This window comes from Hemicordylus capensis, chromosome 1 (assembly GCF_027244095.1).
Source record: "Hemicordylus capensis ecotype Gifberg chromosome 1, rHemCap1.1.pri, whole genome shotgun sequence".
Classification (NCBI taxonomy): Eukaryota; Metazoa; Chordata; class Lepidosauria; order Squamata; family Cordylidae; genus Hemicordylus; species Hemicordylus capensis.
Window position 1 is genome coordinate 78,590,354 of NC_069657.1, and position 27,010 is coordinate 78,617,363.

A 27,010-nucleotide genomic window follows, 5' to 3' on the forward strand; every position below is an offset into this window, starting at 1 on the left:
ACAAAGATCTACTCCTCCCCCTGACCCAATAGATCATGGTCAATTAAAATTAAATAACAAACATTTTCCTGTAGACTTCTTGGCTTTCTATCATGGGAAAGGAATCCATATCCAACTGGTGGAAAACCTTGCAAGACAAAACCATCATCTTCCATTTGGAAAGAGATGAAGCTACCACATAAATGCTCTTTTCAGGACAGGCAAGGACTGCTCTGGGCTGAAGCAGGGAGAAATCTATCAGCATCAAAACTTACCCCACAAGTCACTGTCAGGGAGCTTTAAGCCTAGGGAGTACATGTTTTATTCTCTGTAGGACTAATACAGCTGCTTGATGGGAGTGGGGAGAATATAAGCTTTTAAAAACGCAGTAGATCCTTTTACCCCTGTCTTGGTATCCACATTAGCAACTTAAACCAGTATAACCGTCATTCCCAATTCCCAGGGAAAACTAAATGCATATAGGAACATAGGAAACTGCCATCTATTGAGTCAGACCATTAGTGTATCTAGCTCTGTATTGTCTTCACAGACTGGCAGCAGCTTCTCCAAGGTTGCAGGCAGGAATCTCTCTCAGCCCTATCTTGGAGAAGCCAGGGAGGGAACTTGAAACCTGCTCTGCTCTTCCCAGAGCGGCTTCATCCCCTGTGGGGAATATCTTGCAGTGCTCACACATCAAGTCTCCCATTCAGATGCAACCAGGGCAGACCCTGCTTAGCTATGGGGACAAGTCATGCTTGCTACCACAAGACCAGCTCTCCTCTCCATAGGGAGGGGCAGGGGAGAGAAGCAGCCGTTTCTGGCAGAATTATCTGAATCTCACCAAACTATAACTCTCTGAATTCCTTGGGGGCGGGAAGACATGAAAGTTAAAGTGGTGTAACAAAGACAAAGTTGTAAAGTTGTGCCATTGAGTTGGTGTCAACTCCTGGTGACCACAGAGCCATGTGGTTTTATTTGGTAGAATTCAAGAGTGTTTTAACCATTCCAATCTCCCACGCAATATGAGATGATGCCTTTCAGAACCTTCCTATATCGCTGCTGCCTGATATAGGTGTTTCCCATAGTCTGGGAAATATACCAACGGAGGTTCGAAACGACAACCTCTTACTTGCTAGGCTTCCCCACTGCACCATTAGGTGGCTTCAACAAAGGCATACATTTGCAATAAATAAATGCCCTTTGAAAATATTTGATGAAGTCTAGCCACAGACCTGCAGGTATTTCTGGATGGAACTCACTGAGATCCCTGGAGGGATCTGTTCCAGAAGATGGTGCTGGGAGACTACTGTTCTGCCACACAGCTGTTAGCTTGTAGGGTGCCATAGAGTTTCATCTTGTCTCCTATGTGCTGATATTTACATTAAGCCATTGGGGAAGGTCATTCAGATATTTGGGCTAAAGTGTTACCAGTATACAAATATGCATAGTTCTGCCTCTTGCTTCCAATATCTTATCCCAGCGAGGTAGTGGAGACAATTTAATTGTGTATATCAGTGTTCTGGAGTGGATGGGGTAAATAAGCCAGAAATTCACTAATCTACTCAGGACAGAGGTGCTGTTGGTCAGGGAATCTGGTGAACTGGACGAGTTATGCAGCCTGTTCTAGACAGAGTTACACATCCCCTAAAAGAGCAGGTACACAGCTTAAGTGGTGCTCCATGATCCAACCTTTTTCTCTTGATATCCCAACAGTGGATCTGGCTACAATTATTCATGCTCTAGTTACTTCCAGGCTTAATTCCTGTAACCCTCTCTGTGTGGGCTACCTTTAAAGCAAGTCCAAAATGTAGCTACTAGACTTTAGTCTAAAGATCAGAGTACAACTCTAGATTTGGACATCCTCTGAGACCAGACCTTCTTGATCAGGATACAAAGATTATGGAATACCCTCCCTGCAGATATCCATCTAGTCCCAACTAAGCATTTTTAAGAAGCATTTAAAAGACTCCCTTTTTAAATCAAGCTTTTAAATTTGTGTAATATATGCAGCTAATTTAGTGCTGAAATCTATTTATGATAATTGCTGGGTGACACTGGGCCAGTCACTTCTCTCTCAGCCTAACCTACTTCACGGGGTTGTTGTGAGGAGAAACCTAAGTATGTAGTACACTGCTCTGTGCTCCTTGGAGGAAGAGCGGGATATAAAATATTAAATAAAATAAAATAAAATAAAATAAATAAATACTCTTAGACCAGATGTCAATCAACATTAAGAACAGAATTGCTTATGACAGTATTGAACAGACTTGGGCAAGAACAGCAACATAGAAACTACAAGTGATGACATTCAGATTGATTGAATGAATTCATTCCTAACCTTGGCTGAGCCAACAGGTAACTGCCATATCTGGACTCCACTTTCCATTCTTACAAGTCAGGTATTTGTAGTCGCCCTTCAGCAGGTAGCCTTCCTTGCAGAAATACTCAATGACACTGCCAGATATCAGTGGGTTTTTGCAGGGAGATGGGTGGCATATGTGGAATCCATTCTCAAGTGGGGGTGGTTGTGGACAGACTGCAAAAGAAAAACCACAGTATCTATGATGTAAACACTGCACAGGGGAAGACAAAGTACAACACACTTGAGAGCCAACAGGAAACACAAACTGCTCGTGGGTAGCAGCTTAAGCAAATGTCTATCATCTTGGCCAGCAACTCATGTTCCTGGAGGGGCACTTTCAAGAATGAATGATGGATGGTAGGGCCAGCACCTCAATGCCCACCTCTTCAAAAGTGGCCTATCTGCATGCTCATCTACCACAGGTACAATTTTCTCTTTAATGTCGGTTGAGGGATCAGGCAGTTGAGGGGACCTTTAGTGAGCGGCTGGCACTCTTCAGCTCCACATGCTTACTCCTAATTACATAGTTGATGCTTCTGATGGTTCTCACAACTCCTGTGCATTCAGTGAAAGTACAATCTCCTTCGGTTTGTTCCGATCACAATACTTTAGAGCCCTGTTCAGGCAGCACATTAACTGTGGATGTTGGACTTGGGCACAGCACCCATCGAAGTGTGCCAGCAAGCCCCACCCTCATGCTTACATGCTCTGTATCCCTGCCCTTGCACTATCCATGAGCACAGTGTGTCTGAGAAGATAAAAGCTGGACTCGTGGACAGTGAGGGGCAGGGCTTGCAGAAACTCTCCTGTTTCTTGCTGTACCCAGGCATTGTGCCAGAAACAGTAGTGTCTTAATGGGGCTCTTGCAAAGGACACAAGGAATGAGAAAGCAGAGGGCCAAAGATAAACTGGCAAAGCAGCAGGTGAAAGGTGAGACCCCCACCAGGGCAGGTCTAAGCTGAAAGCCAATTTTTTATGCTGCCATTCAAAAGGCAAGATTATTTAAGGCATCTAACATCCACTTAGTAAAACAAAAAACAACAATCAGAATTTTTAGCCATGTCATCACCTCATCTTTCTTCACTAAAGGCAACACAGGACGTTCTGTTATCAAATGAGCATCTAGAAGATTTTGTAGTGCCTGGCATATGTATAAATATCTTGCCCCAAGTATCCAAGAGCAGCATTTGAGCCTCAAAACTACCCCAGGACATAGGTTTGCCTCAGAAATAGTGACTAGGCCAAGGCCAACAAGTGAGCTTCAAGATTATGTAGGAATCTAAACCTCATTTCCCTATATTAAGATCTATCACAGTTTTTCCATCACCAACTGTGTACTCCTCTCTGGAATCCCCACGAGATAAAAAGCAGTTTCAAATTGAACAGAAAAGAGCCAGCAGATAAAGTATGAAGCATCCCTCCCTCCCAGCTGCTGCCACCCAAGGCTGATTTCTGTTATAAAACCAACAGAGGCTCTCTTCTTGCATGGCTGCATTCAAAGCACAGCTTGCTCTTAAGAATGTCACCCATGAATGATTGGCCAAGCTGGAGAAGAGCACCTGAACAACCCCAGCACAGCATCCTTCCAGTGGTACATAAGAAATCTTAGGTTTCTTTTGGTATTGTGAGCCCTTTGGAGACAGGAAACCATTTCATTATTTCTTCCATGTAAACTGCTTTGATAAATTTTGTTGAAAAGCATTCTATAAATATTTGTAATCATAATCAAAAGTCAGAGGTTTATTTAGAGCCCAGACAGACTTGACTTTTATTAATACAGAGCTAAAGGAATAAATAAAAAGGAATAAAGGAATAAAGGAATAAATAAAAAGGAATAAAGGAATAAAAGGAATAAAGAAGCCAGCATGGTGTAGTGGTTAGAGTGCTGGACTAGGACCCGGGAGACATGAGTTCATATCCCCATTCAGCCATGATACTTGCAGTACACCACTCTGGGCTCCTTGGAGGAAGAGCAGGATATAAATGAATGAATGAATGAATAAATAAATAAATATGAAGCTGTACTAAGCACCTGTCAATTTGTTCTAACTCTTCCTGCTCAGCCTAAACACAATTCCATTCTAACAACCAGAGCTATGGAAGAACACTGGAACATACACTCCTACAGCAAGAAACGTTCTACCCCTACAAATGCACCCGCCTGTTGCAACACTGCTGAATGTTACTTTTGGAACCTAAATAGTTGGCTTTTAGCCACAACTATGCTGTGAACACTTCAATTAGATATTATGAATACCAGGTCCCCTCACCTGTCTTAAAGTGATCTCACACCAAGTTGTGTCAAAAGAAATACAATTTAACCTAGCATAATAGCATAAACACACATACTAGTGTTACCCCTTAAGCTACCATTGATCTTATAAAGTGTGCCAGACCATAGCAAATCTGGCGGGGGGGGGGTGAGGGAGTGGAGGAGAGAAAATAGATGGTAATACTCTAAAGTGTTCAGAAACATCTGTTTTGAATTAGTAAGCTCTCATTATGTTTTCCATAAGATGTGTTCACTGGAGTTGGAAGTTCAGTGTAGTAGTGATTTTTTGATTCAGCCGCCTCAACCATGAATCTGTGGGCTTTTTCTTGGCTTGTTACAACCAACCCCCCCCCCCCCGAAATCTATCTTTACTAGCTGACCCTGCACAGAGCATCTGTGCGACAGTACACTCACCTCACCTTCAGGCCCTCTCGCCTCCCACCACTTTGCCCGCTGCCCGTTCCGACCCAGTCTCCAAGGGGTGGCGGGGCTCCACCCGTCTCCCTCTTGCCCCCTTCTGCCCCAATCTCCCCCGCCCCTCTCTCCCCTGCCCTCCCCCCCCAGTATATACTACTATACTAGAAGTACAAAATTTAACACAAAAACTACAACCCTCATTTTGTGTGTGAAAAGTGTCTGAAATAAAATGGCTAATTTATAATTAAAACTCCAGTCTACACTATATTGAATCCACAACCTAGTAGAAACTCCATCTTGGTTTTCTTCATATTAAGTAATTATTGGAAAATTACTGTTTCCCTGTCCATGATGCATACTGAAAAGGAGACTAAATTTAACACGGATAAATGAGATCATGTTCAAAAACGGGATTTGTCTATGTAATCATAGCTGCACATTTATGTAATTAGATGCAAGCACTTATACAGTGTAAAATAATATACCCAGCCATCTCAGATTTCCCAAATGCTTTTTAATAAAAGACACTAAAAAAGGGGGGAATAAAGACTAATTACAGTCTTGCACCAATGCAGTCACCAGCTGGTGATTCACAAGAAGCAGAGAGTTGAATTATCTAAATTAACATGCTACAACACAAGAAATACTGTATGCTTATTAACCCTCTGCCATGATTAGCCAAACAGCGAGGAAGTTTGCCAGCACACAATTAGGAGAATTTGATAGCTTTCTACTTTTTAAAAAATGAACTACTTTGTAGCACTATCTTTGCCATTTAAATCACTGCTTCAGCTGTTTATAGCAGCAGGCTTTGTTTCTAGAACTGTTTGGAGTTCTCAAGAAGCCTCTGATCCCTACAAGATCTTCATTAATATTACCAAATAATTGTGGAAAGCAATAATGAATTTGTACTCTATAAACTCCCTTAGAAAAAGCGGCAAAATAGCAGGAGCTGCACCCACACCCTGTGACCCACACCAGTCTGCAGAGTCAATGTGTTTCAAAAGGCTATAGACTTGTGTCTTCAACACTGCTTTCACAGGTCTGTAATACAGTTAGGAGTCAGTTTAGGGTAGGAAATATTTGCCTCAAATAAAGTCAGTTTGCATGTGCTGACAGGCTTTCAAAAACCCATATATCCCTAGGTCTTTCAGATCTTTCACAAGGGAAAATGTTGTTGGTTTTCACAGCAGTATTAATATCCACTCCATATTCTTGTTAGAAAACACACACACACACACACGAACACACGCACACCCCCAAGCAATAACACAAAGAAATGATATTTAATGACAGTTCACTCACAAAATTAGCATAATTTGTTACAGCATTCCAGAAAACAAATCATTTTTATGATTAAGCACTCTCTCCTAGATCTGCCCTTCCGACCAAACAGGAAAATTCAACATTTTTGTAGTCCGCTATCAACCAGCAAAGTCATCAATATTTGGTATTTGTTGGCTTGCCAAGCATTTCTACCATTATTACTATAATATCCATGTATTTGATTCAGTACTATAAATCAAAGATCCATCTACAGATGGGTGAAATGTTTAAATTTTTATTATTAAGGCTGCAATTCAAAAATGCTATGTGCTGAAAGAACTACGCCCACAACAGCAGCTCTTTTAAGGCCAAACTAAACGTGATGGTACAGCCAAGTGTCAGTTATCTTCACATATAAACAAGCTTATCCTTTAAATGTACAAGGTACATGTAGAGGGAGGAAATGAAACTTGTCCCCTAATGAACACAAGTACAGTCAGTCATTCACACAAGAAAATGTACAGGTATCTGCACACTCATAGAGCACAATGTCTGAACAGAGCTACAATGGATTTTTCATATAAGACTGCCAAGTAACATGACCCTGAACACCACCACTGTGCTCCTTGGGTGAAGGGCTCATTTGTCATGGAAGTGCCCATGGATAGACTTCTGGCACATGCTGCACGGAGCAAGGTTTAACACAAATTGTGTGAGTAATGGCCCTCGGGATGCTTTCCAGATTAAAGGCTACAACAGTGTCACTATGCATCTACTAAGTATGCTTCTGTACTTCCCATGTTGTGACACCGCAGTCCCTGAGCTGTCAGCAAGGTGCCGTTCACATTTCCGGTGCCTTCTTTCTTTGCATTATCGTGCTACCACACTGCATGTGCGTTGCAAAAAAGTAGCTGTATTTTCCTGTTGTGGGCGTTTGAGATTCTGGGTGTCGTTTTCAATACAATCCTGCCAAGCCAAAGCATTTTACCACTGTTGTTGTGGTAATCTGGAAAGTGCCCTGGCAGGATGTGAATACAATAACCTAGTTCTAATTACATTTTACATTCCCCAGTTCCACCACTGAAGGTATAATTCAAATAAGCCTTCTGGTCCTTCTAGCTCATATACTTTTGCTTGCAAACTCCTGTCTTTTTCCATGAAGCTTTCATGGACCATGTTGTGCACCGCCCAGAGCCTTTGCATGGGGCAGTCTATAAATGCAATAAATACATAATAAATAAATAAGAGGCTTGGATCAGAAGCTTCTAACCTTCATCAAAGGATCACTGCCTTTTAGATTTCAGCAAGCTTTGGCTATGTGTGCAGTTCTCTACACATGTAGATTCTCTTAATTGCTATCTTATGTTTTACTTCAGTCCAAAACAGTCTGTAGGTGTTTCCACTGTATATTCAAAAGTTTTCCAACTGTCCACAGCATTTCAACAAAATTGATCATGATGACGCACCCTGTGAAATCAGTGTGACAAGTTATCTGTGACCAAGTTAAGTTCCACTCATTTCAGAGAGATTTCAACTCCTGGTATTTTTTTAAAAATGCAATTGTTTTAAAATATTCTTTGCTGTTTAACTCTTCAAAAAACTGCATAAAACAAAATGCTGTTTTGAGTACCACCTACTATATTTGCCACTCTCAGTGCTCTCTTCCATGCTTTCTATTTCCAACAATTACCCTCCAGGTAACCAGTGCTGTGAAGCCAATAAAGATCCTCTCCCCCACTTCTCCCCCCCCCACTCGCCACCACACTTCCCAACAGGTTTAACTATCCATCCCAGATGCTGGTTGCAGAAATAGCACCACAGGAACAACATACGCAGCATTTTCTTCAAAATGATGCAGCCTAATATGCTTGCTCCCCCATGCACATTCTCCTGACTAGATCAGGATGGATGTTTAAAATACATTCAATCCACTAAAAATGTCAATGGCCTTAAAAGCTAAAGAAGAGAAACTAAGAGTCATTGTGGAGAGCCATGATGACTGAAGAGGAGCAGCACAGGTGAATGGAGCAGGTGGTAGATAACTCTGCCTTTGTAATTACTTGCAGGGCTGAACAAAACACTGTATTTAATGTATACCCTTCATTATGATTAAGTTATATGTAAGTTTCCCAGTGAATTCCATTTGCTTTAAGAACGAGTTTACCTTGAACCAGAATACAACACTTAAAGACATTATATACTCTAACCAGGTAGAAGCAATTTAATTCCATGAACTCTTGCTTTCAACTCTACATCACCACTAGCAAGCTGCTTCTATGCACTTTAAAAGTGAAAGCAACGCATCCCTATTGTTGTTAGAGTTTTTGGGAGGCGGAGGTGAGGGAGCAGTTGCAAAGACATATAACCAATGAGGAATGCTAATGTGCAGATAATAAACAATCACCCAAACCTCCAATACTCCTAGGGCAAATAAACTAAGCAATGAAAAAATGCTGGTCCTTGTTTTTAAAGCAGTTTGGATCTCCTTTGGGACAAGGAAAAGCGTCGTCATAAGTAATTTTCCAAAAAATGTGGACGACTACTACATTTATGTCAGCGTTTTGAGAAGGAAGTGGTTATTTTTCTAACTAGCTAGTTTCCTCTGACATGCTAACTCTCTGATAGTTCCAGTCAGTGCTTACACATGTTCTGACACAAGCCATTGTTTGCAAAACATACAACACTGTAATAAGAACACTAGTTACACAATCTCTTTCTGACGGAAGCATTTGACAGGCAACTTAAAACTCTGCTAAGAAAGCCAACACCAGTTTTAAACAGGCATCTCAATGATGTACTTCTTTATATATACATATACATATTCTCTCTCTCTCTCTCTCTCTCTCACACACACACACGGTTGAGATGGAGAATTGCATGGTTAAAACAATTTGTTATGGGGTGGCTAACAAAGTTGCTTATTAGTTATTTATAATAAGCAAAGTTGACTATTATTAAAGTGCAAGTGGGAGGTGGGGTGGATAACTTACTATCTTGTTGCAGTCTTATGTTTTACGTACTTATATACACATGAAGCATGCTAAGAATCAGACCAGTTTCAGTTAGTCCTTGAAAAGTCTGAATTTAGGTCCTTGTGTTATAGAGCAGTTACCAATTTACTATTCTTCTCATAAGCTTTTCTCTGCAACTATGACCGCAAGAACTTAACTAGTACAGTCCACACCTCATCTAGCAACCGTTAGCTGTCCACTTCTAGGTTTCATTACAGGATGTTGGTGCCTCACATGAAAGAGGTCAGTGAGGTGTTGTGGTTAGAGTGTTGTGCTAGGACTGGGGAGACATTCAAATCCTCATTCAGCCATGAAACGCATCAGATGACTCTGGGCCAATCACTTACCTAACTCATGGGGTTGTTGTAAAACATAACCAAGTACACTGTTCTGGGCTACTTGGAGGAAGACTTGGATAGAAATAGGAATAAATAATCTCCCCAAAGTTTGCTGCTTAAAACGCAGCAATTGCTTGTGTGTAGCTGGGAGATAGACGCCTCAGAGATAGACACCCTAGTGCAGCATCTTAAGAGTGGTGGCCCCTTCCCCACTTGGGAGGAAGTTGTGTAAAGCATTACTTGCAAGTAAGTACCCCAGCCTGCTGAGTCACTTCCAATATATACTGCTACCATACTTGGGATTGCACCCATACAAGGTGGAGTGCTGGAATGCCCTGGGGAAAAGGCTAATTCTTCTGTGCCCCAGAAGAACTCTGCTGATGTGGACAAGCCTGAAAGTAGGAGAAAATGTATTTGGAAAACTGCCATCCTGAACTGAAAGTCAAGCCATTACATTTAATTAAAAGTTATAATGAGACCTTAGATTTCACTTAGTGCTTGTGTAGCCATGGGCATCCGGGAAGGAGGAAGAGGGGCAGTTGGCCCTGAGCCCCCACCCCCAATTGAGTCAGTCCCATTGATTTAAGTGGGGCTTAATCCCAGATAATTGGGTATCAATTATCAGCCTCCTCTACCTCGAAAAAATGCCGCAGACACCCATAAGACCAGTTATTTAAGTAAGGCAGCAGTAATCAGTTACCTCTCTGCAGCTGAGAGTGCTTGGCCTGGAAAAATATGAGCAACTGTATCGTAACAGTTTTCTTCAAGCAGAAAGTTCCACATATGAGAATGCATCTGCTCAGCCCACAAACAGAGACTTCTATAGACGAAAGCTGTACACTGATCTCCCCCCCCCCCAGGTACAGTGGCACCCCATGAATTGAGTGAAGAGACAGAGCAACTGCTTTGCCACTCAGCTCTGTGCTCTGACTGGGGAGCACCTAACCGAAGGACATGATCTCTGGACAGTGTTCAACTGAGAGGACAGAAGGTCAAATGTGCAACACAGAATATCATCTTGAAGTACAGGTAAACAGCTCTTTTGTGTGTGTATGTGTGTTCTATGCAAACACAAAGAAGATTAGTAAACTAAGCAGGGAGTAGACTGCTGTCAACCAAACAGGTGCGGAGAACCACTACCAAAACTCACTTCACATGCCTGAAAGTCCAAGTCATGGTGTTTGCTGCAGGCAGGGACCAGTTAGCTGCCTGACAGACATCCACTATGGAGATTCCTTGAGTGCAAATCATTAAGACAGCCATGAGTCTGGTAGTGTGATGAGACATCTAGCACATCAATGAGTGTTAATGGACTGCCACTCATTAGGGCCACTACAGGTTAATTTTAAAAAACAAACAAACAGAGAGAATTGTCATCAAGCGATTCTGGATAGAACAATGAGCATCAAAGCAAGCCTGCACAACAAAAGGCCTGGAGGTTGGGCACCTTTTCTGGCCCCCAGGGCAGAATAACCTGTAGCAAGAGCTCTTGGATTCTCCTGCTGATGAACAGCAGTGGCTCAGTGCAGTTGGCTGCTTGAGACCAGATGTCCCCCACCCCTGGGTTGCAGCACACTGTAGCCCTCTCTCCCCCTGCCTTCACCCACTCCAACCCTCTGCCCCCTTACTTTCATTAATATTCTAAATAATTAATGTTAACATAATTAACAGAAGAGAAGGGGGGTGCCCAACACTCTTATGAGGGACACAGAGGTGGTCATGTGCCAACCAGACCTGTTAGCTCCTCAAATGTGCTCTCTCTCCAGTGCACAGTTCCATCAAGCGATTAGCAGACTGCCAAGACTTACCAAATCCACCAATCATCATCCCTTTAGCAGCAGCTCTTCTATGTGGGAACGAATGACACTGCCAGGCACAGCTATGAAATAGCACATTGGATTACAAGATTCAGGGAAGAAAAATGAATAACTAAGGGCTTAGGAGCAGGGTGTAGCAAGGTTGGAATGGGCCCTGGGACAAAGAGTGAAGACGGGTCCCTGTTGTCCTCACCTCCCTACCACCTTCTTTGGAGAGGCAGGAGGATGAGGATGCAGAGCAAGTTGCCGCTCAGCTGTCGGGTCCCCTCTCCTTCAGGGGCCCAGGGACATTCCCCCAACCTTCAGTTATAGCTATGTCCCTGCTTAGGAGTATTCTCATCAATTCTTCCTGTAAAAACAGAGAACTACAAAGAGAGAAAAATCCTGCAGGTAAATAACTGATTACACAGACCATGCGGAGAGAGCTTTCTTTTCCGGCACCATAATCCAAGCTTCCTTAATGGAGCTGTTAGCAGAATTTGGGCTGCTCCTCATAAGGAACAAGGGGGGGAGGAATCATTTGGCAGAAGCCTGACACACCTGATCAAGAGGTTTGCCTTGATCCTTTGTCCCCTAAATCCTCTGGGGACAGAGACAAAGGTCCAAAAGTAAAAGTAAATAGAAACAAAGGTAGCAAGGACAGATATTTGGGTGCTATAGAAGAAACTGCATGAGTTATGGGTTGCCTAGCAAATTCTACAATAAGACAGGGCTTACATTAAATAATATCAATGGCTTGCAATGTCTACACACCAGTGCACCAGTATGTGAAACAAAAGCTTGAACTCCTAGCACAGGAAGGTAAACAGGTCTTTGATACATATACCTGAAACTGGTGAGATGACTCCCAGGACTGGAATGAAGCCACTGAAGGGTAACCCTTGTTCACAAAAAAGAACAGATGCAACAGCAAGGGAGGGGGGAGTAGCATTATTATATGTCAAAAATATGTGCTCCTGCATATAATTCAAGGGAGTGAACATGCCCACTGGAGAGCATCTAGGTAAAAATAAATGGAGAATAAAATAAAAACATTTTAGCTAAAGTCTACTACAGTCTGCCATACCAAGGAGAGGAGGTGGATGATGCTTTCCCCTTCTAACTGAGCAAAGAGTCACCTTTTTAAAGTGGTAGTTCTCTTTATTTAACAGGGGGAGAGCAACTGGCCCTATCCATTCCCAGCACAGCATCCCTCCAGTGGCTGTTGCTGGTGTCTGATGTTTCTTTTTCTTTTTATTCTTGTGAGCCCTTTGGGGACGGGGAGCCATTTTTTTCAATGTATATCTATGTAAACTACTTTGGGAACTTTTGTTGAAAAGTATATAAATATTTGTCGTACTCCTGAAACAAAATTACAAGTATTTCAGAAAAGCAAGTGTTAGTAGTAATCCTGTTATCTGTTGGCAATGTTCAGCACTTGGGCAAAACTCACACTCAGGCAAGTATAGGATGAGGGATACCTTCATACCCAGTTTAAGTCTTGTCCTCTGTTGTCCCAAACAGCAGGACTAGATCTAACAGGGTTAAGGTTGGTTTTGGCTGAATGTTAGAAGCAATGTTCTGATGGTAACAGCAGTTTGAACTGAAACCTGCCCCCTCCCACACCCACACTACCTGGAGTGGGGTGTCTTTTTCACTGGAGGTCTTAAAGCAGAGGATGGACAGAGCTAGTTTCTAGCTCTGAATTTTCTGCATCCAGCAGAGGGTTGAACTCAGTTATCCACAAGGCACCCTCCAACTGTAAGATTCTGACATGTACATAGTCAAAGGCTAGCAGTCATGCTATGCAAAACAGCTGGTCATGATAGAACTTTTGAGTGGACTCCTTACAATGCAGAGCATTGATAAACCCTGTGAACCACTGGATTCTCTTCAACGGTTAGAAATTCCACTCCGCATTCTTGTTTAATGAAACCTCCCACATTTCTAGCAGTTATTTAGCCATAAGAATTAGATGCTTCTCATTAAAGTCAAAGCTCAGATTCTCAGGATTCCACAAAAGTCAACTTAAGAGCATGTTTGTATATCAAGAAATGCTGAAGATTGTTGGCACGGTACATGTTCTCCCAAGGTTTGTGTCCTGAGACAACCCCTCTGCCCCAAAGTATACAGCCAAGGAATTCTAGAGCGTTACAACTGTGATGGCTATTGTTCATAATTCAGCTTGTTTCACATGGAAAACTCAACTTCATATATTATCCTGATATTCAGTGATAATTCAGACTAGGGAAACACAAAACACAATTCCCAGATATTACCAGAAGTTTCCATTCTGTTTCTCTTCTAAGTATGTTACTTGTAAAGGGGATAAAGAGAAGCCCATTTACCTTTCCCCTCCTCAGCTTATGTCACCGAGTTTGGTTATTTTGTCAAGCGTCCATTTTTTGGCTCCTAAATTTTTGGGCTTGCCCCTAGATCCAAAGCAAGTTTGTCAAGGCCTGACTTAAAGAGCCCCAACTTTGCCCTGAATTGATGACTCATATTATTTAATGCTATAGACTTTAATGCTATAGACAAAAAGTTAAGTGTCAAGAGTTAAGGCATCATCTCTAAATCTTAGTTTTCCTCCTTCTGCTTTCTAGGACACGGGAAATAAGTTTAGAAATATTGGATATAAATAAATATTCCCTCCCAATTGCTACACAAACTCTTTCCCTACATCATCCTGATCCCAAGAGGGTTCTGAAACTCAACTCTGGGGGGAAATAAGGTCTTGACTGTTTATATAGCTAATACCTATACAAAACCACATACATGACCCTCCCACCACTATCAGTGGCTTCCTTTGCTCCTTGGGGGCTTCACCTCCAGACTAAGAAACAGACTTTAAGTCATTTATCTGACAAAATATGTTAAGATTACATTGTAATTGTATTTACAGTCATTTGACCAAACAGCGAGTAAAAACTAGTAAACAATTATTTGAGAGAGAGAGAGAGAGAGAGGGAGAGAGTTTAGAATTAGGATGATGTCCCATTATACCTCTTAAAAGCAATATAACTAAATTTATCTACAGAAATAGAGATTTAAGATTACATTATACAACATATTCCACACTATGTGGTTGCAAAGTTCAGCACTAAAGCCCCATTCCTGACTAAGATGTTTGCAAAGCCACTCTTTGGTTTATGAAACAAGTGCAGCACATTTTCCCCCCAATCACACCTACACATCCACAAACACTACAGAAAGTTCATTGAAAAGAAGTGAGCAGACATGTTCAACTTCACAAATTCTGTAAATGGATTACCAAAGTTGAGTTTGCATGGGAAATCTATCTAAACAGTCCAAAATCGCCACCACACAAGAGGATGCAGCACAGTATACTTAGAACATTACAAGACTATCTTGGGAAGATTTAACACCTCAAGCTTCTAAGCTGAAGCTAAGGAAGACACTCAAAAGGCACATTCAGCAGATAATGTAATGAAACTGCAGTACTAAACACAAAGCTGGCGTTTTGGAATTGGTGATTAGATTCTAAATATCCCAAGAAAAACCTGGCTATTGACTCCAGATTGCCATCTATTTACTTCATGCACTTATAAGTATAGATTGTGATTTCCAAGTCTGCCACCATGCTTACTGATTAAAAGTTGCTCTCAGAAAATACTGTGCTTCATTCTTTTGCAAGGCACTCCCCATCTTTCATTGATTTCAGTTTTTAAACTTCCTTAGTTTAGCAAGAACACTGTCCAAATGCTCTGTCAGAGAGAGACATTATCCTGTTATGCTACAATGCCACTTACTAGGCTGAGGTATGCCAATAGTATTAAATATTGAAATCAATTCAAAGCTTAGATGGAAATATATTTTTATTGGGATACTCAAATAAATAACACATATGTACACTCTCACACACTTCCTGGGGTAATCACCTGAAAAGTGTTAATTAGAAATCTGAAATTGTCAAAATGTGCCTAATATTTACCCATGCTAACTGAGCAAAGAGGCACCTTTTAAAGCAGTAATTCTCTTCTGTTTAGCAGGGAAAGAAAGCAACTATCCCTATCCAATCTCTGCATACAAGTGGCTGTTGCTGGTGTCTACTTTATGTTTCTTTTTAGATTGTGATCCCATTGGGGACAAGGAGCCATTTTTATTTTTCGAGATAGATTGCTTTGAGAACTTTTATTAAAAGTGGTATTAGTATTGGACAGCAGGGGAAGGGGCAATTTTGGCCGAATTCCCCTTTCCTCTGAAGCTCGCTGTGCACCCCCAAAATAAGTCCCCAAGGATCACATGATACATGGTGAGTATCAAGGAAAAGGGGAGAATGGCAAAAACACAACTGCCCCTTTGCCCACTCAAGTCTGGAACTCACACTGCTGCATGTACACAGTACTAGTCTGAGGGTCAGCCCATCTCTGGCTTCCCAAATGGCTGGAATGGTCAGCTAGGGGGAAAGTCTGTTCATGCCAGAGATGGTTTTCATAAAGTGAATGTCACATGATGCATTAGACATTCGCCTCAAAGATAAATAGGTCCAACAGCCGTAACCCAATCTCTACCACATTCCTCCATCCCTGTATGCACAAGTGTGCAATATATGCAAATGAGCAGTGGCCTAACAAAATCATTACACATTTCTGACAGCCTACCTCTCACCCTCCACCCATAAGATGTCAGACAGGCTCGCTCACTCGCTCGCTCTCTCTCTCTCTCCATACATACATACACATATATATACACACACACACACACACATTAAGTCCACTAATTCCCAAACCAGAGCACCATAGTGTGCTTCAAAACTAATATGCACAATACAGCAGTCCAATTTTGTGTGGAGCAGACAACGATCTGTTTTAGGCCTGATGGGACTAAATCCCCTGCAAAAGAAGCATTAAATGTATTTTAAAATCTTTATTTCCGATCGCAGATTGATTTTAACTGTTTTGTGATATTTGTGAACTGCCCTGAGCTATTCTGTAAGGGCGGTCTAGAAATCGAACAAACAAACATCCCCTCCACCCACCCTACCAGCCACTCTCCCTTGGTTGCTTTCACCACCCAGGCAGGGCAAAGATAGAGCACACATGTGAATGCCATTCATATCCTGAGGCTGAAAAAGTTGAAAAGAACACAGAGCTACAGGGCACAGGCTATATACATACATCAATTAAACTCACCTATTCCAAAACCAGAGTATCTCAAACTTACTGACATACACACTGCAGCAGTAAAATGGTGTGTGGGAATATGTTAATCGTTTGCTCTATACCAGGAGTAGGCAACCTTTACTCTCCAGCTGTTGGGCTACAATTCCCATCATTCCCAGCCACAATTTATTGCAGCTAGGGATTATGGGAGTTGTAATTTAACAGCTGAAGGGCCAAGGTTGCCCACCCCTGGCTCTATACTGTAGCTCAAGGAACTGATTGGAGAGCAAATCACATCCAAATGGATCCAGTCAGAGATGCAGCAACTCCCACCCCTTCAAAAACAAGCACAGAATCCCCACCACTCCAAATAAATCCACTAAGATCAGTAGAACAGATCATGTTGAAAAGTACTCTCTATTTTAAGTTTATGGGGATATGTAGTAGAATCTTCTTGATCATGTCCCAAATATGTAGAATGCAATACTTAGGATAACCAGCCTAAGCCCCTTTCTTCAGATTTAGGAACCTTCTGAACAAGATGTAGTAATTGTATTTTTCTAATTTAAAATACCTTAATTTTTGACAGTTTATTCTGAGTTTAAGATTTTGTGATATGAGTAGTCATTACTTTTTAGTGTCTTAATCCATCATTGTTTTAACAAACACAATCAGTTTTGAGCAACCTTTGAATAAAATAGTGTATTAGCTAAATCCAAGCAGTATTCCCTCTAACAGGGATTCCCAGATGTTGTTGACTACAACTCCCATAATCCCCAAGCAAAAGCCATTGCAGCTGGGGATTCTGGGAGTTGTAATCAGCAACATCTTGGAATCCCTGTCAGAGAGAACACTGAATCCATGTATCTGTTCTCTTCTGTATGCAAGCAACTTGGGCTCATGGGAGACCTGAGATGGTTTACTCTTGAGAAAAGTGGAGTTCTTAATTAAAAAGGGTTACACTTTAAGACTTTTGGCAGAGTGTCCCAGTTATACTTGCCCCTTCTTCAAGGACAGCAGCAGATGATTGTGTGCTGACAGTACTGAGTATTGTAATGAAAACAACAACAAGTTTGAATGTAACAGTTTAGCATTTTAAAAGCAGCTCTTGTTTCAGTAACATGGCAAGTCCAAAAATAAACCCAAATGAGGCTAAGATGACACTTAGAATTCTCTAGTACATTAACAAAGCTTTGATCTTGACTAATTCTCTGTCTCCTCTGTGAACTTCTGCAGCAGCTCAGTTCCAGCAATTGCATTAACTATTGCAAAGTTCCTCATGCACTTCAAAAAAGGATAAAGGATAGTTCCAGTTTTAGAAGCTTGAATTTTCCAGGTTGTGGCAACTTCCTTCATTTTCCCCCCTTTTAATTTTTTTTTAAAAAAACCCTTTTAACATCTCCCACTTTGACATGCATAGAAGATATAGAAGTTAATCAGCAATACAATAGCCACAAAGCAGCTTTTCAATTAAGAGGCAAACCTTCTACTTCTTAGAACCTGGGGGTTATGGTAATTCCCCTTTTGAAATGCTAATGTCATTACAAGCACAGCACCAGAAGACAAGTGGCAGGGCCCGCATGACAGAAGTTCTGGCTGTGCCTTTACACAGATGGTTCAATCAGGGCCTTTTGTGAACCATCAGCCCTCCCAGACCCCAACAGCTCCCCCTCTGGGCTATGCTCAACAAGTTTTGCAGCTGTAGTTCAGAGAAGCATGCCTTGGTAATTGATGGGGAGCAGCAAGGAGGGCCTTCTAAGGGGATGAATACAAGTGTGCCAACAGCCTGCAGTATGCACAAATTCCACCAGAACTTCAACAAATCACTACATATACTACACGCTTCCAGCTTTCACCCAGAACACACCACACAATCTACTATCTATAACCAGGCCTGCCCATCAATACAGTTAACCAGTTCACTGTACAGTGACTCACACCTGAAAGACTTCCAACAGGCATTCCTACAACTACAATGCTCACTCAACAAAGTGAAGAAATTGATTGACAGGGTTAGATTTGTATCCAGGAACAGCCTACTGCAGGACAGACCACCAGTGTTCCTTCTAACGTGAGAACATGTGTGCGCACTCAAAGGTTTTTTGATGTCTACTCAGTTAATTTTACATCCTGCTCAGGTTGAATCAGGAAGGCCCCATTTTGAATGCACATACACAGCCTTAATACTGCCACCCAGAACAAAACTCATTCCACACCCAGATGAAAAAAAAAATTAAAGGTAACACTGCAGACCACCACCGATTTTCATCTACAAACTCCCAGTTAGAACCACTTCATCATATCAATGATCTACAGCTCATTCTGGACAATTATTTCTGTGTGTGTCTGTCTCATGCATGCACACACACAAGCCTTGGGTATGGTAGTCCTGTCCTTGCTTATAGACAGCCCCCTAATCTTAAGCACTCACCAGCAACAGTCCTGATTCATAGGATCTCTCAGCCACTACACTGCACCGGTTATAAAGCTCGGTTTATGAAGCACTTGAGAATGCAACACTATGACAGTTCTGTCTTGCATCTCAAGAGGCAGAATAAAAGCCTATTTGGGTTGTAAAGATGTTCAAAGTCACACATTGCAACTCTGACTGGGGCATTTTCAGAGAGGCGTTTCACTGGCAAGTCTCTCATTAATCAAGCAAGCAGGAAGCAAGTTCTCTCCGTGGACAACATTTTCCCCACCGCAAGCTACAGAACTTTAGTTGACAACCGTAAAAGCTGCCTCTGGCAGACACCATCAACCACCACCTCAACAACCTACAAGACAGAATTTTTATTGATATCAAAGAATAACCACTTGTATTTTTGCAAAAATGTTGCCTGCAATCATTTCAAGCAGACTAACCAAACATCCATTAAAATACTGTATTGATTTTTTTAAAAATGCCACCTTTCCCTACCTCCAATTTGTAGATATTTCAAGAAGTCTCCACACAGACCACACACAGAGCCTCAAGCAGAGTCTTCAGCCAAGTGGAAGCTAGGCTAACATTTATAAACATTTAAACAGGTGAAAAAACACATTAACTGGCAGAGACCACTGCTGATTAAGCTACTGTATCCAGTGGATGAATATTCCAGTGTTGCAGAGTAGTTTCCATGCCACTGTTGTATTCCGGCTGGATGTGGCGATGAGAGTTTTAAGACAGCTTGCCAAAAAACAAGAGTGGAAAAATGGAGGATTCATATAAAGAAGCAATTTTATCTCAAGTTGACATTGCAGCAATTAATATTTGCTGTCTCTTCATACAAACTGCCAGAGCAAGGCAGAATACTTGTTTTATGCAGGGCAAAGAAGAGGGAGTAAACAAATTAAGACAAACAGTTGAGTGAAAACTGATGCGCGTAGCCAACCAGTCAATATGATCTCTATAGCATTGTTCAGTTGCTTCACAGTATTTGTCTCAACAAGAAGGTACCAGTTGAGCTGATTCACAGTTCATGTACACTGCAGAATAGTTTGACCCCAGGGGAAAACATGCAGTTGTAAACACACATTGGACACATTTCAGGAAAGACAGCCAGTCAGGGCTCCTTGGTACTTGCCCCAAATATTTGCAAGAATTCATTTCTTCTTGAATCATTCACTATTCACTGGCAGACACATGGTGGACAAGGGACAGGCCCATCTGCCATGTAAAGTATGAATCACCCATATGGTGCTTAGGGATGTGCACAAACTGGTTTTGCCAGTTCAAATCCAGACAGATTCAAGCCGGCCTGGCCCCGTTTTATGCCTGCTCAAAACAGACCCAGTTCAACCAGATTGAAGCTCTACTGGTAAAGGGGAATCTGGTGAGGAGCCCCCTTTACTAGTAAAGAGGCAGAGGGGCTTCCCTAAGGGTAGAGCAGGTGGGAGGAGAGTAAACAAACAGGGCCACCTCCCCCCACCCCAGCTGGCCGGCAGCCTGGTTCAGGCCTCTGCGCATGCATGAAGGTCATTTTTGTGATTTCTGTACATATACAGAGGTCACAAAAATTGCCTCACGCATTGCCAAACTGGGCCACTGCCAGCCTGGCCTAATCTGAGGGAGGCCAGAGGGGGTGGGGATGAGTCCCTGTCACTCCCCCTGTTGCCGCCAACACTGGTATGTGGTTATTTATTCCTCTCTTGCCTGCTCTACTCTTAGGGAAGCCCCCTTGTCCCCCTTAATTGGTAAAGGGGAATCCTCACCAGATTCCCCTTTACCAGTAGAGCTCCAAGCCAGCTCTGTTCGAACCAGGCCCAGTACAGTTCAAACCAAGCTGGCTCACACATCCTTAATGGTGCTCTGGCAAGCATGTTTGTTATGGTAATCCAAAGTGTGGCCTGGGACAAGCCTCTATTGCTCAGCCTGGGCCACCCACCTCAGAGTTGTTCCAGGACTAAAATTCTCCGAAGCTCTTAGAAGGAATGGCAGCATATAAGCATCAAATACTCTTTTCAATGTCCTCCCACACCAATGATGTCACCAAATCCTTCTGTTATTGAATCCCTTTTCTTGCTCTATCCACCCTTAACACCTTTATCCAACTCTGTTTATTACATTTATATCCCTCCTTTTTCTCATCATGGAACTTAAGGCAGTGTGCATGAGGTTTCATGGCCCTTCATCCAAACTGGCCAGAGCAGACCCAAGCCTGCTTTGCTTCAGCAAGGTGGCTGCATCGTGTGTCTTTAGACCATGCCCTGAGCCACAGACCTCTGGCCACCTTTTGCCTAGAGATGACTAAGCTTCCTTCAGCAATCCTCTGATGCCAGACTTGCTAAAGGCAAGGGTTCTGCGTTTACTTGAGAAGGCCCAGTTACAACAGTTCTTTGCTCTGTTAGCCATGTCACAGCATGTAATTCCTATACTACATACCACTAAAACCAGGGCATCATTTTACCAAGGATCCACTGTTTCAAATATGCTCCCAGAAAAACAAAAATTGGCAATAATGATTTCATCCATCTTTTTTACAGTAAAAGTATAGTAGTTGAGGGTACCAGATTAAAGTGGTCTGTCATGATTATCCCCTCACAAGAACAAACCCTATTTTCTCAAATCCATAAAAGGAAGAAGTCAATGCGAACTTGAACCAGAGTGTTTCAAATTAACACAAGGTTTCACAACTATCCACACATATCAGGGGAGGTACACTCTAAACAGGAAGATTGATTTTTGAATGCAGAACTTTTCTTCTGCTGCAATTCCAAACCAAAAACCCATCGCAATGGCACATCTGATCCTAAACCAGGAGGACTGAAAATGCAAGATCATATTCACATTTTGTAATCAAATTAGACGCCCAAATGTTTTTGGCCTATGAAATATTGGATCTTGCACTTTCCAAATGCCTGAACACATAACACAATCTTTTCCCTGTTACAGGTGTCCTACTTTTATACAGAAATAAAAGCACACTCAGTGGCTTGTTTGTCAGTAGTTGGTTTACAACTACCGAGTACCGTGCACTACAGCATGAACACATGAGCAGGCCTTTGAGGAAAGATTATCAAGCCCAGAGGTGCAGTACTGTGAAATGGCACTGAACAGCAAGTGCCCACTAAGATAAGGGGAAAGGAAGTGGGTATTCACAAAGGAAAAAGCCGCCAACAAGAACACTGGGGAGGTGGGGGCGAGGGAGAAATGCTGAAGTTCTTTCTCAAGCTCTCCCCTGCAGTTCCAAGCCAGCAGTAATTCCACAGCAGAGACACTGACGCACGTCAGTGCTCGCCTTTTTGAGAACAGATCAGTGTTCTGAATGCGCCATTTGGAGCTTAAAGTCAGGCGTCTCTTTGACACATTAGTATATGATTCAGCAGGAATAAGGTCTGGATGACATCAGCAGTTTAAGAGACCACTGTGTTCACTGTTTAATCACTGTCAGCCTAAGGCAGAGCCCCCCTCAGCATTGTGATGTACACCCATCGCTGCCAGAAAGCTCAGCCTCCCCCATTTAGAGCAGGGACAGCTCCCCGCATGCAGTAAAGATGTGTACACAGGGCAGCTCCTGGCACTGCAGTGAACAGCAACACGCCTGCATTAAGAGCTAAGTGGTGTGCACATCAGAATGCCCACATCAGCAAAGATCTTCTGGATCAGGGCCGGTACCTAAATTTCTGCAATGTATAAGCCAATAGTGCTTGGCTGCGTTGGTACACTAAGTATTTGACACTAAAAGCTGCAACTGACAAAAATCTGACAATTATAAAAAAAAACTTTAAAGACACATCTGTTCACCCAGGCTTTTAATTAAATACTGTTTTAATAGGTTTAACCTGTATTGGCATGACTCTCTGGAGGGAGAATATTTGCAGCTGCTATATATCTATATAACCACCCTGAGCCATTTTGGAAGGGCGGTATACAAATCAAATCAAATCAAATCAATCAGTAAATAATATCTAATAACCAGTGTAGATGCTTCATAGTTCTCTCACCACTAAGATCCTTCAGACTATTAAAAAAATTGTTTCAGCAAAATCAACTGGGCAACGTGGGCATTTTTTTTAATGCATTGCAGAGAAACAATCTCCAAATAACTAAGCCTGTTGTGAATTTTGAAAAGCCTTGGAATAAAGTGGAAACTCTTTGGGAAACTGTTTCCATTCAAGAGAAACCTAAGGCCATGCTAGATCGGACCTTAAAATGCATTCTTGTCCTTTCAGGTCTTTCCTCTTACTAAACAGCAGCAGTGAGGGAGGGGGCATAATCAGGTTCAGGATAAGGGGTTATCACTTTCCCCCATACCACTGTCCAGACAAAATCTTTCCCAAGCTCCTATTTTCTCTGGGAGGGCAAATCAGGGCCTACTGAGCTTCATTGCTACAGCAAATATGAGTGTAAGGGGTCCCAGTGTGTGTGTGTGTTGCGGGGGAGAGCTGAATTTCCCATCATTGTCTTGACTGGGGAGATCCCAATGGGTAATTATAAGAGCAACACATGAAGGGCAAAATATTTCTCCCCTAACTGGGCAGCGTCTTGACAGCATGCCAGGAAGTCCTGCCCAGATGCTGACATATTCAAAAAGCCTCAAACCAACCCACAACCTCCAAACTCACAATATTTTGCCCTTCATGCATTGCGCTTTTTCTGAAGAGGCAAACAGTAAGTTTGATGGCGGCTATTCCTGTAATCAGAAGGCTCAAGCACCTGCAATTACAGAAACAACCACCATTACGCTTGATTCTGTCATCAGAGGTGACCAAACCTCCTGCTCACAGAAAGACCTGCCATCACATTTACAACATTTGCCTAGTCAAACATCATGAGCATTGAGAGCTTGGTGAGGTGGGGAGGGAAGATGAGGCTTTTTGGGTGTGTTAGTGCATGGGGAAGGGCTCCCTGGTGTGTTCCTGGGATGCTCTATAAGAGTATGGTGGCCCTTTTTTTGGCGTGTCAGAAGAGAGGTTGTCAGTTATGTTTATAGGCTTTATTCAGAAGACAATTCCCCTTCCTATTATTCATGCTATTGAGGGGTTTGAGGAGAAACATTAAACTCCTCACAGAGCAGAGTATGTTCTGGTGGTTAAGAGTTTTTGCCTAGGGGTGTGCAAGGAACCGGTTCCGTGCACACCCAGGAAAAGGGGTAAAAAGAGCCACGCCTTAAAGGAGCCAACGCGTTCAAACTGGTTCGAATGCTGGTTTCTGAACCGGTTCAGAGTTCTAGGAATAGAATGCCGAACCAGTTCGTGCACATCACTAGTTTTGCCCAAGAGATTATCTAGAGACAGAGTTCAAAAAACAAAAGACTTATTAAGAAACTAGCACATCACATACTGAGAGTCATTGAACACACTCAAACGGAATACTATAATACTAGCCTTCAGCAATAACTGACCAGTTTTGACTCTTAAAGGTTTTTAAACATTTAAATAAATTTTGTTTATATTTAATAGCTGTACTTTTAGTATTTTAATTGTGCATTGCTTTAATTATATTGTATACCACTTTGGGATTATTTTAATGAAAAATGGTATAGAAATAAATAAAAAAATCATGCCTCTAATGGCCAGAAGAGGTTACTGCGGTGCTAAGAGCATTGCTTTAGAATTCTCACTTCTAACACATGCATGCTTTAAGTTTATGCCCCGTATGAGTGGAATGTACTTTACACCCCATGGTTGGGATCATATTCATCAAAGAAACAGCTGGAAACAAGTTTTTTCTGTGTGCGAACCTCATCTGAGGGAATGCCAGGATCAAAATTTTAAGGTGTTAATCATTCCACAGAGCAGAGCATTAGAATCGGATTGTTAAAATGACGGCAGCCAGGCACGTCACATTTTTCTGTCTAGCTAATGGATCTGGCTTATATGATACCAGATCTAACCAATGATCTGGTCCCATTTATGGCAGTGTCCTGAGTTTTCTTCCACACAGCTTTCTAGAGAGTAAATCAACCAATATGGTGAACAAAACATCCTTGGAATCAGCCCTACTCTGTTAAACAGTTTGTGTTTTCCTTTCAAAACCAGAGGACAAAAAGCACTCTACTCATTTTATGTTTCTTCGGTGTCAGCAGTACAAGCATATTACATTAAATGTGTATGTGAACATGCCTTTATACCATTCACAAAGGAGAAGCAGGACTTTTAGAGGGTTGGGTTAATGCAAACCAAAATTGGTTTGGACCCATGTCTGTCTTGGCAAATTCAAGCTTTTATTAGGCTAGTTCCTCATACTGTATTAAGGCCACTGATACATGCTGTTGTGTCACCTTTTCTGAAACCAATGTATGCCAACCAGTGACTCACTAAAATTCTCAAACTTCTTAGGCTAACCTAACCGCCTTGGGATTGTTTTAATGAAAGGCGGTATATAAATTTAACAATAAATAAATAAATAAATAAATAAATAAATAAATAAATAAATAAAGTCTACATCATTAAAAGGAACATCTGGCTGAAAACAGTATGAATATCTCTCAAACCACACATTGCTCATTATTGCATCCCAGAAATAGAATGGCTAGACGCAAGATGTCCAACTCTGCTTACCAAAGCCTTGTGTCCGAAGCTCATTCTAAAGACACACATTAAGACGATGCTGACTGGCAACACCAAACATTCAGTGGTCTTGCACACATACTCCCTCCCAGCATTTACACATGCCAGCACCTTTAATACTGAAAATTTGGTTGGCGGAGGAGGGGAAGAATTGTGTTCCAAGGAAAAGAGAACAGCTTTTCGAGCAAATTGACTCAACTGGCTGTTTATCTGGATCTCAAATACATCAACTTGCTTGGGTTATAAAGTCTATGACACTGCTGCAGGTGAACCTTTCTGGTTATATGCCTAGAAGCCTCAACTGCTCCCTGCAGCTATCAACAAATTCCTATCAAACACAAAACAGTTGTACTTGGAAAATGACACTTATCCTCTGGCAGGCGGCTATATCTCCAGTCTTTGTGCAGGAATATACCACCTAAAACTCATTTTCTTCCCCTAAAGATCTTTTATACTTTGGCATAATCACCTGTGTGTCTGATATACTATCTTTATCCATTTCAAAGTACTGAGATAAGAAATACATGCATGTATCAGGCAGTATACAAGTATGAAAAATAAAATATTATGCAAGAGGCAAGTACAAAAGAAACTGCCTCATACTGAGCCAGACCATTGGTCCACCTAGGTCAGCACCTACACCAAATGGCAGCAGCTCTCCAAGGCTTCAGACAGGGCTCTCTCAACCCTATGTGGAGATACCAGGGACTGAACTTGGGGCCTTATTCATACAAAGAAAATACTCTACCACTGGAATAACCACCCCCAACTTTAATATATGGCAACTTCTCTCCAAGGAAAACTAAGGCTGATTTGTGAAACATACCCAGCCAGATATGCGCAATAGCTACCCTGAAGAGCTCTAAACAGTATCATGGATGACGACTAATCTGTATTCTGAGGGGCTGCCACTATTTATTATTTGTTCCATTTTTACCACCTTTCGTAAGGCATCCCAAGGTGGTTTACAGAAGTTAAAATACAATAAAACTCCATAAAAATCACATTTGGAACCTTAAAAGCAGTTAAACAGTAAAAACCATAAAATTAAAAAAACCAAAAAACCACCCACCATAAAAGAAACAAACAGAAGCAGGAGAGCTGAGAGACCTGGCAGCCCAAAGGGGTTAAAGCCTGAACAAATACAAAAGTTGTTTTTTTAAAAAACAGCCACAGATGTTGAAGAGCAAACATTCACTGGGAGAGCATTCCAGAGCCTGGGTGCAACATCTGAGAAGGCCCTGTCCCACATTCAAAACAATTTGGCCTCTCTCAACATCAGCACACAAAGCAACGGCCCTTCTGACGATTTTATTACTATCGCCTTGTTACAATAGACCTTATTATCTTTTTACAATCTCTATATTTAATTCTCTTGGGACCATGCGTGCCCAGGATTTGGCGGCGGAACTCTTGCGACACGCTGCGAGAGTTCGGGACTGAGGGATTGGA

At 42.0% G+C, this 27,010-nt stretch overlaps 1 protein-coding gene across 3 annotated transcripts in view; it reads right to left on the minus strand.

Moving 5' to 3' along the window:
* SUSD6 (sushi domain containing 6) overlaps positions 1–27,010 on the minus strand; it is a 102,900-nt gene that overhangs the window by 14,069 nt on the left and 61,821 nt on the right. For all 3 annotated transcript variants that reach the window (XM_053283369.1, XM_053283368.1, XM_053283370.1), the window contains one exon: positions 2,318–2,515. In XM_053283369.1, the coding sequence (XP_053139344.1) occupies positions 2,318–2,515 (198 nt within the window). The remainder of the gene's footprint in view (positions 1–2,317; positions 2,516–27,010) is intronic.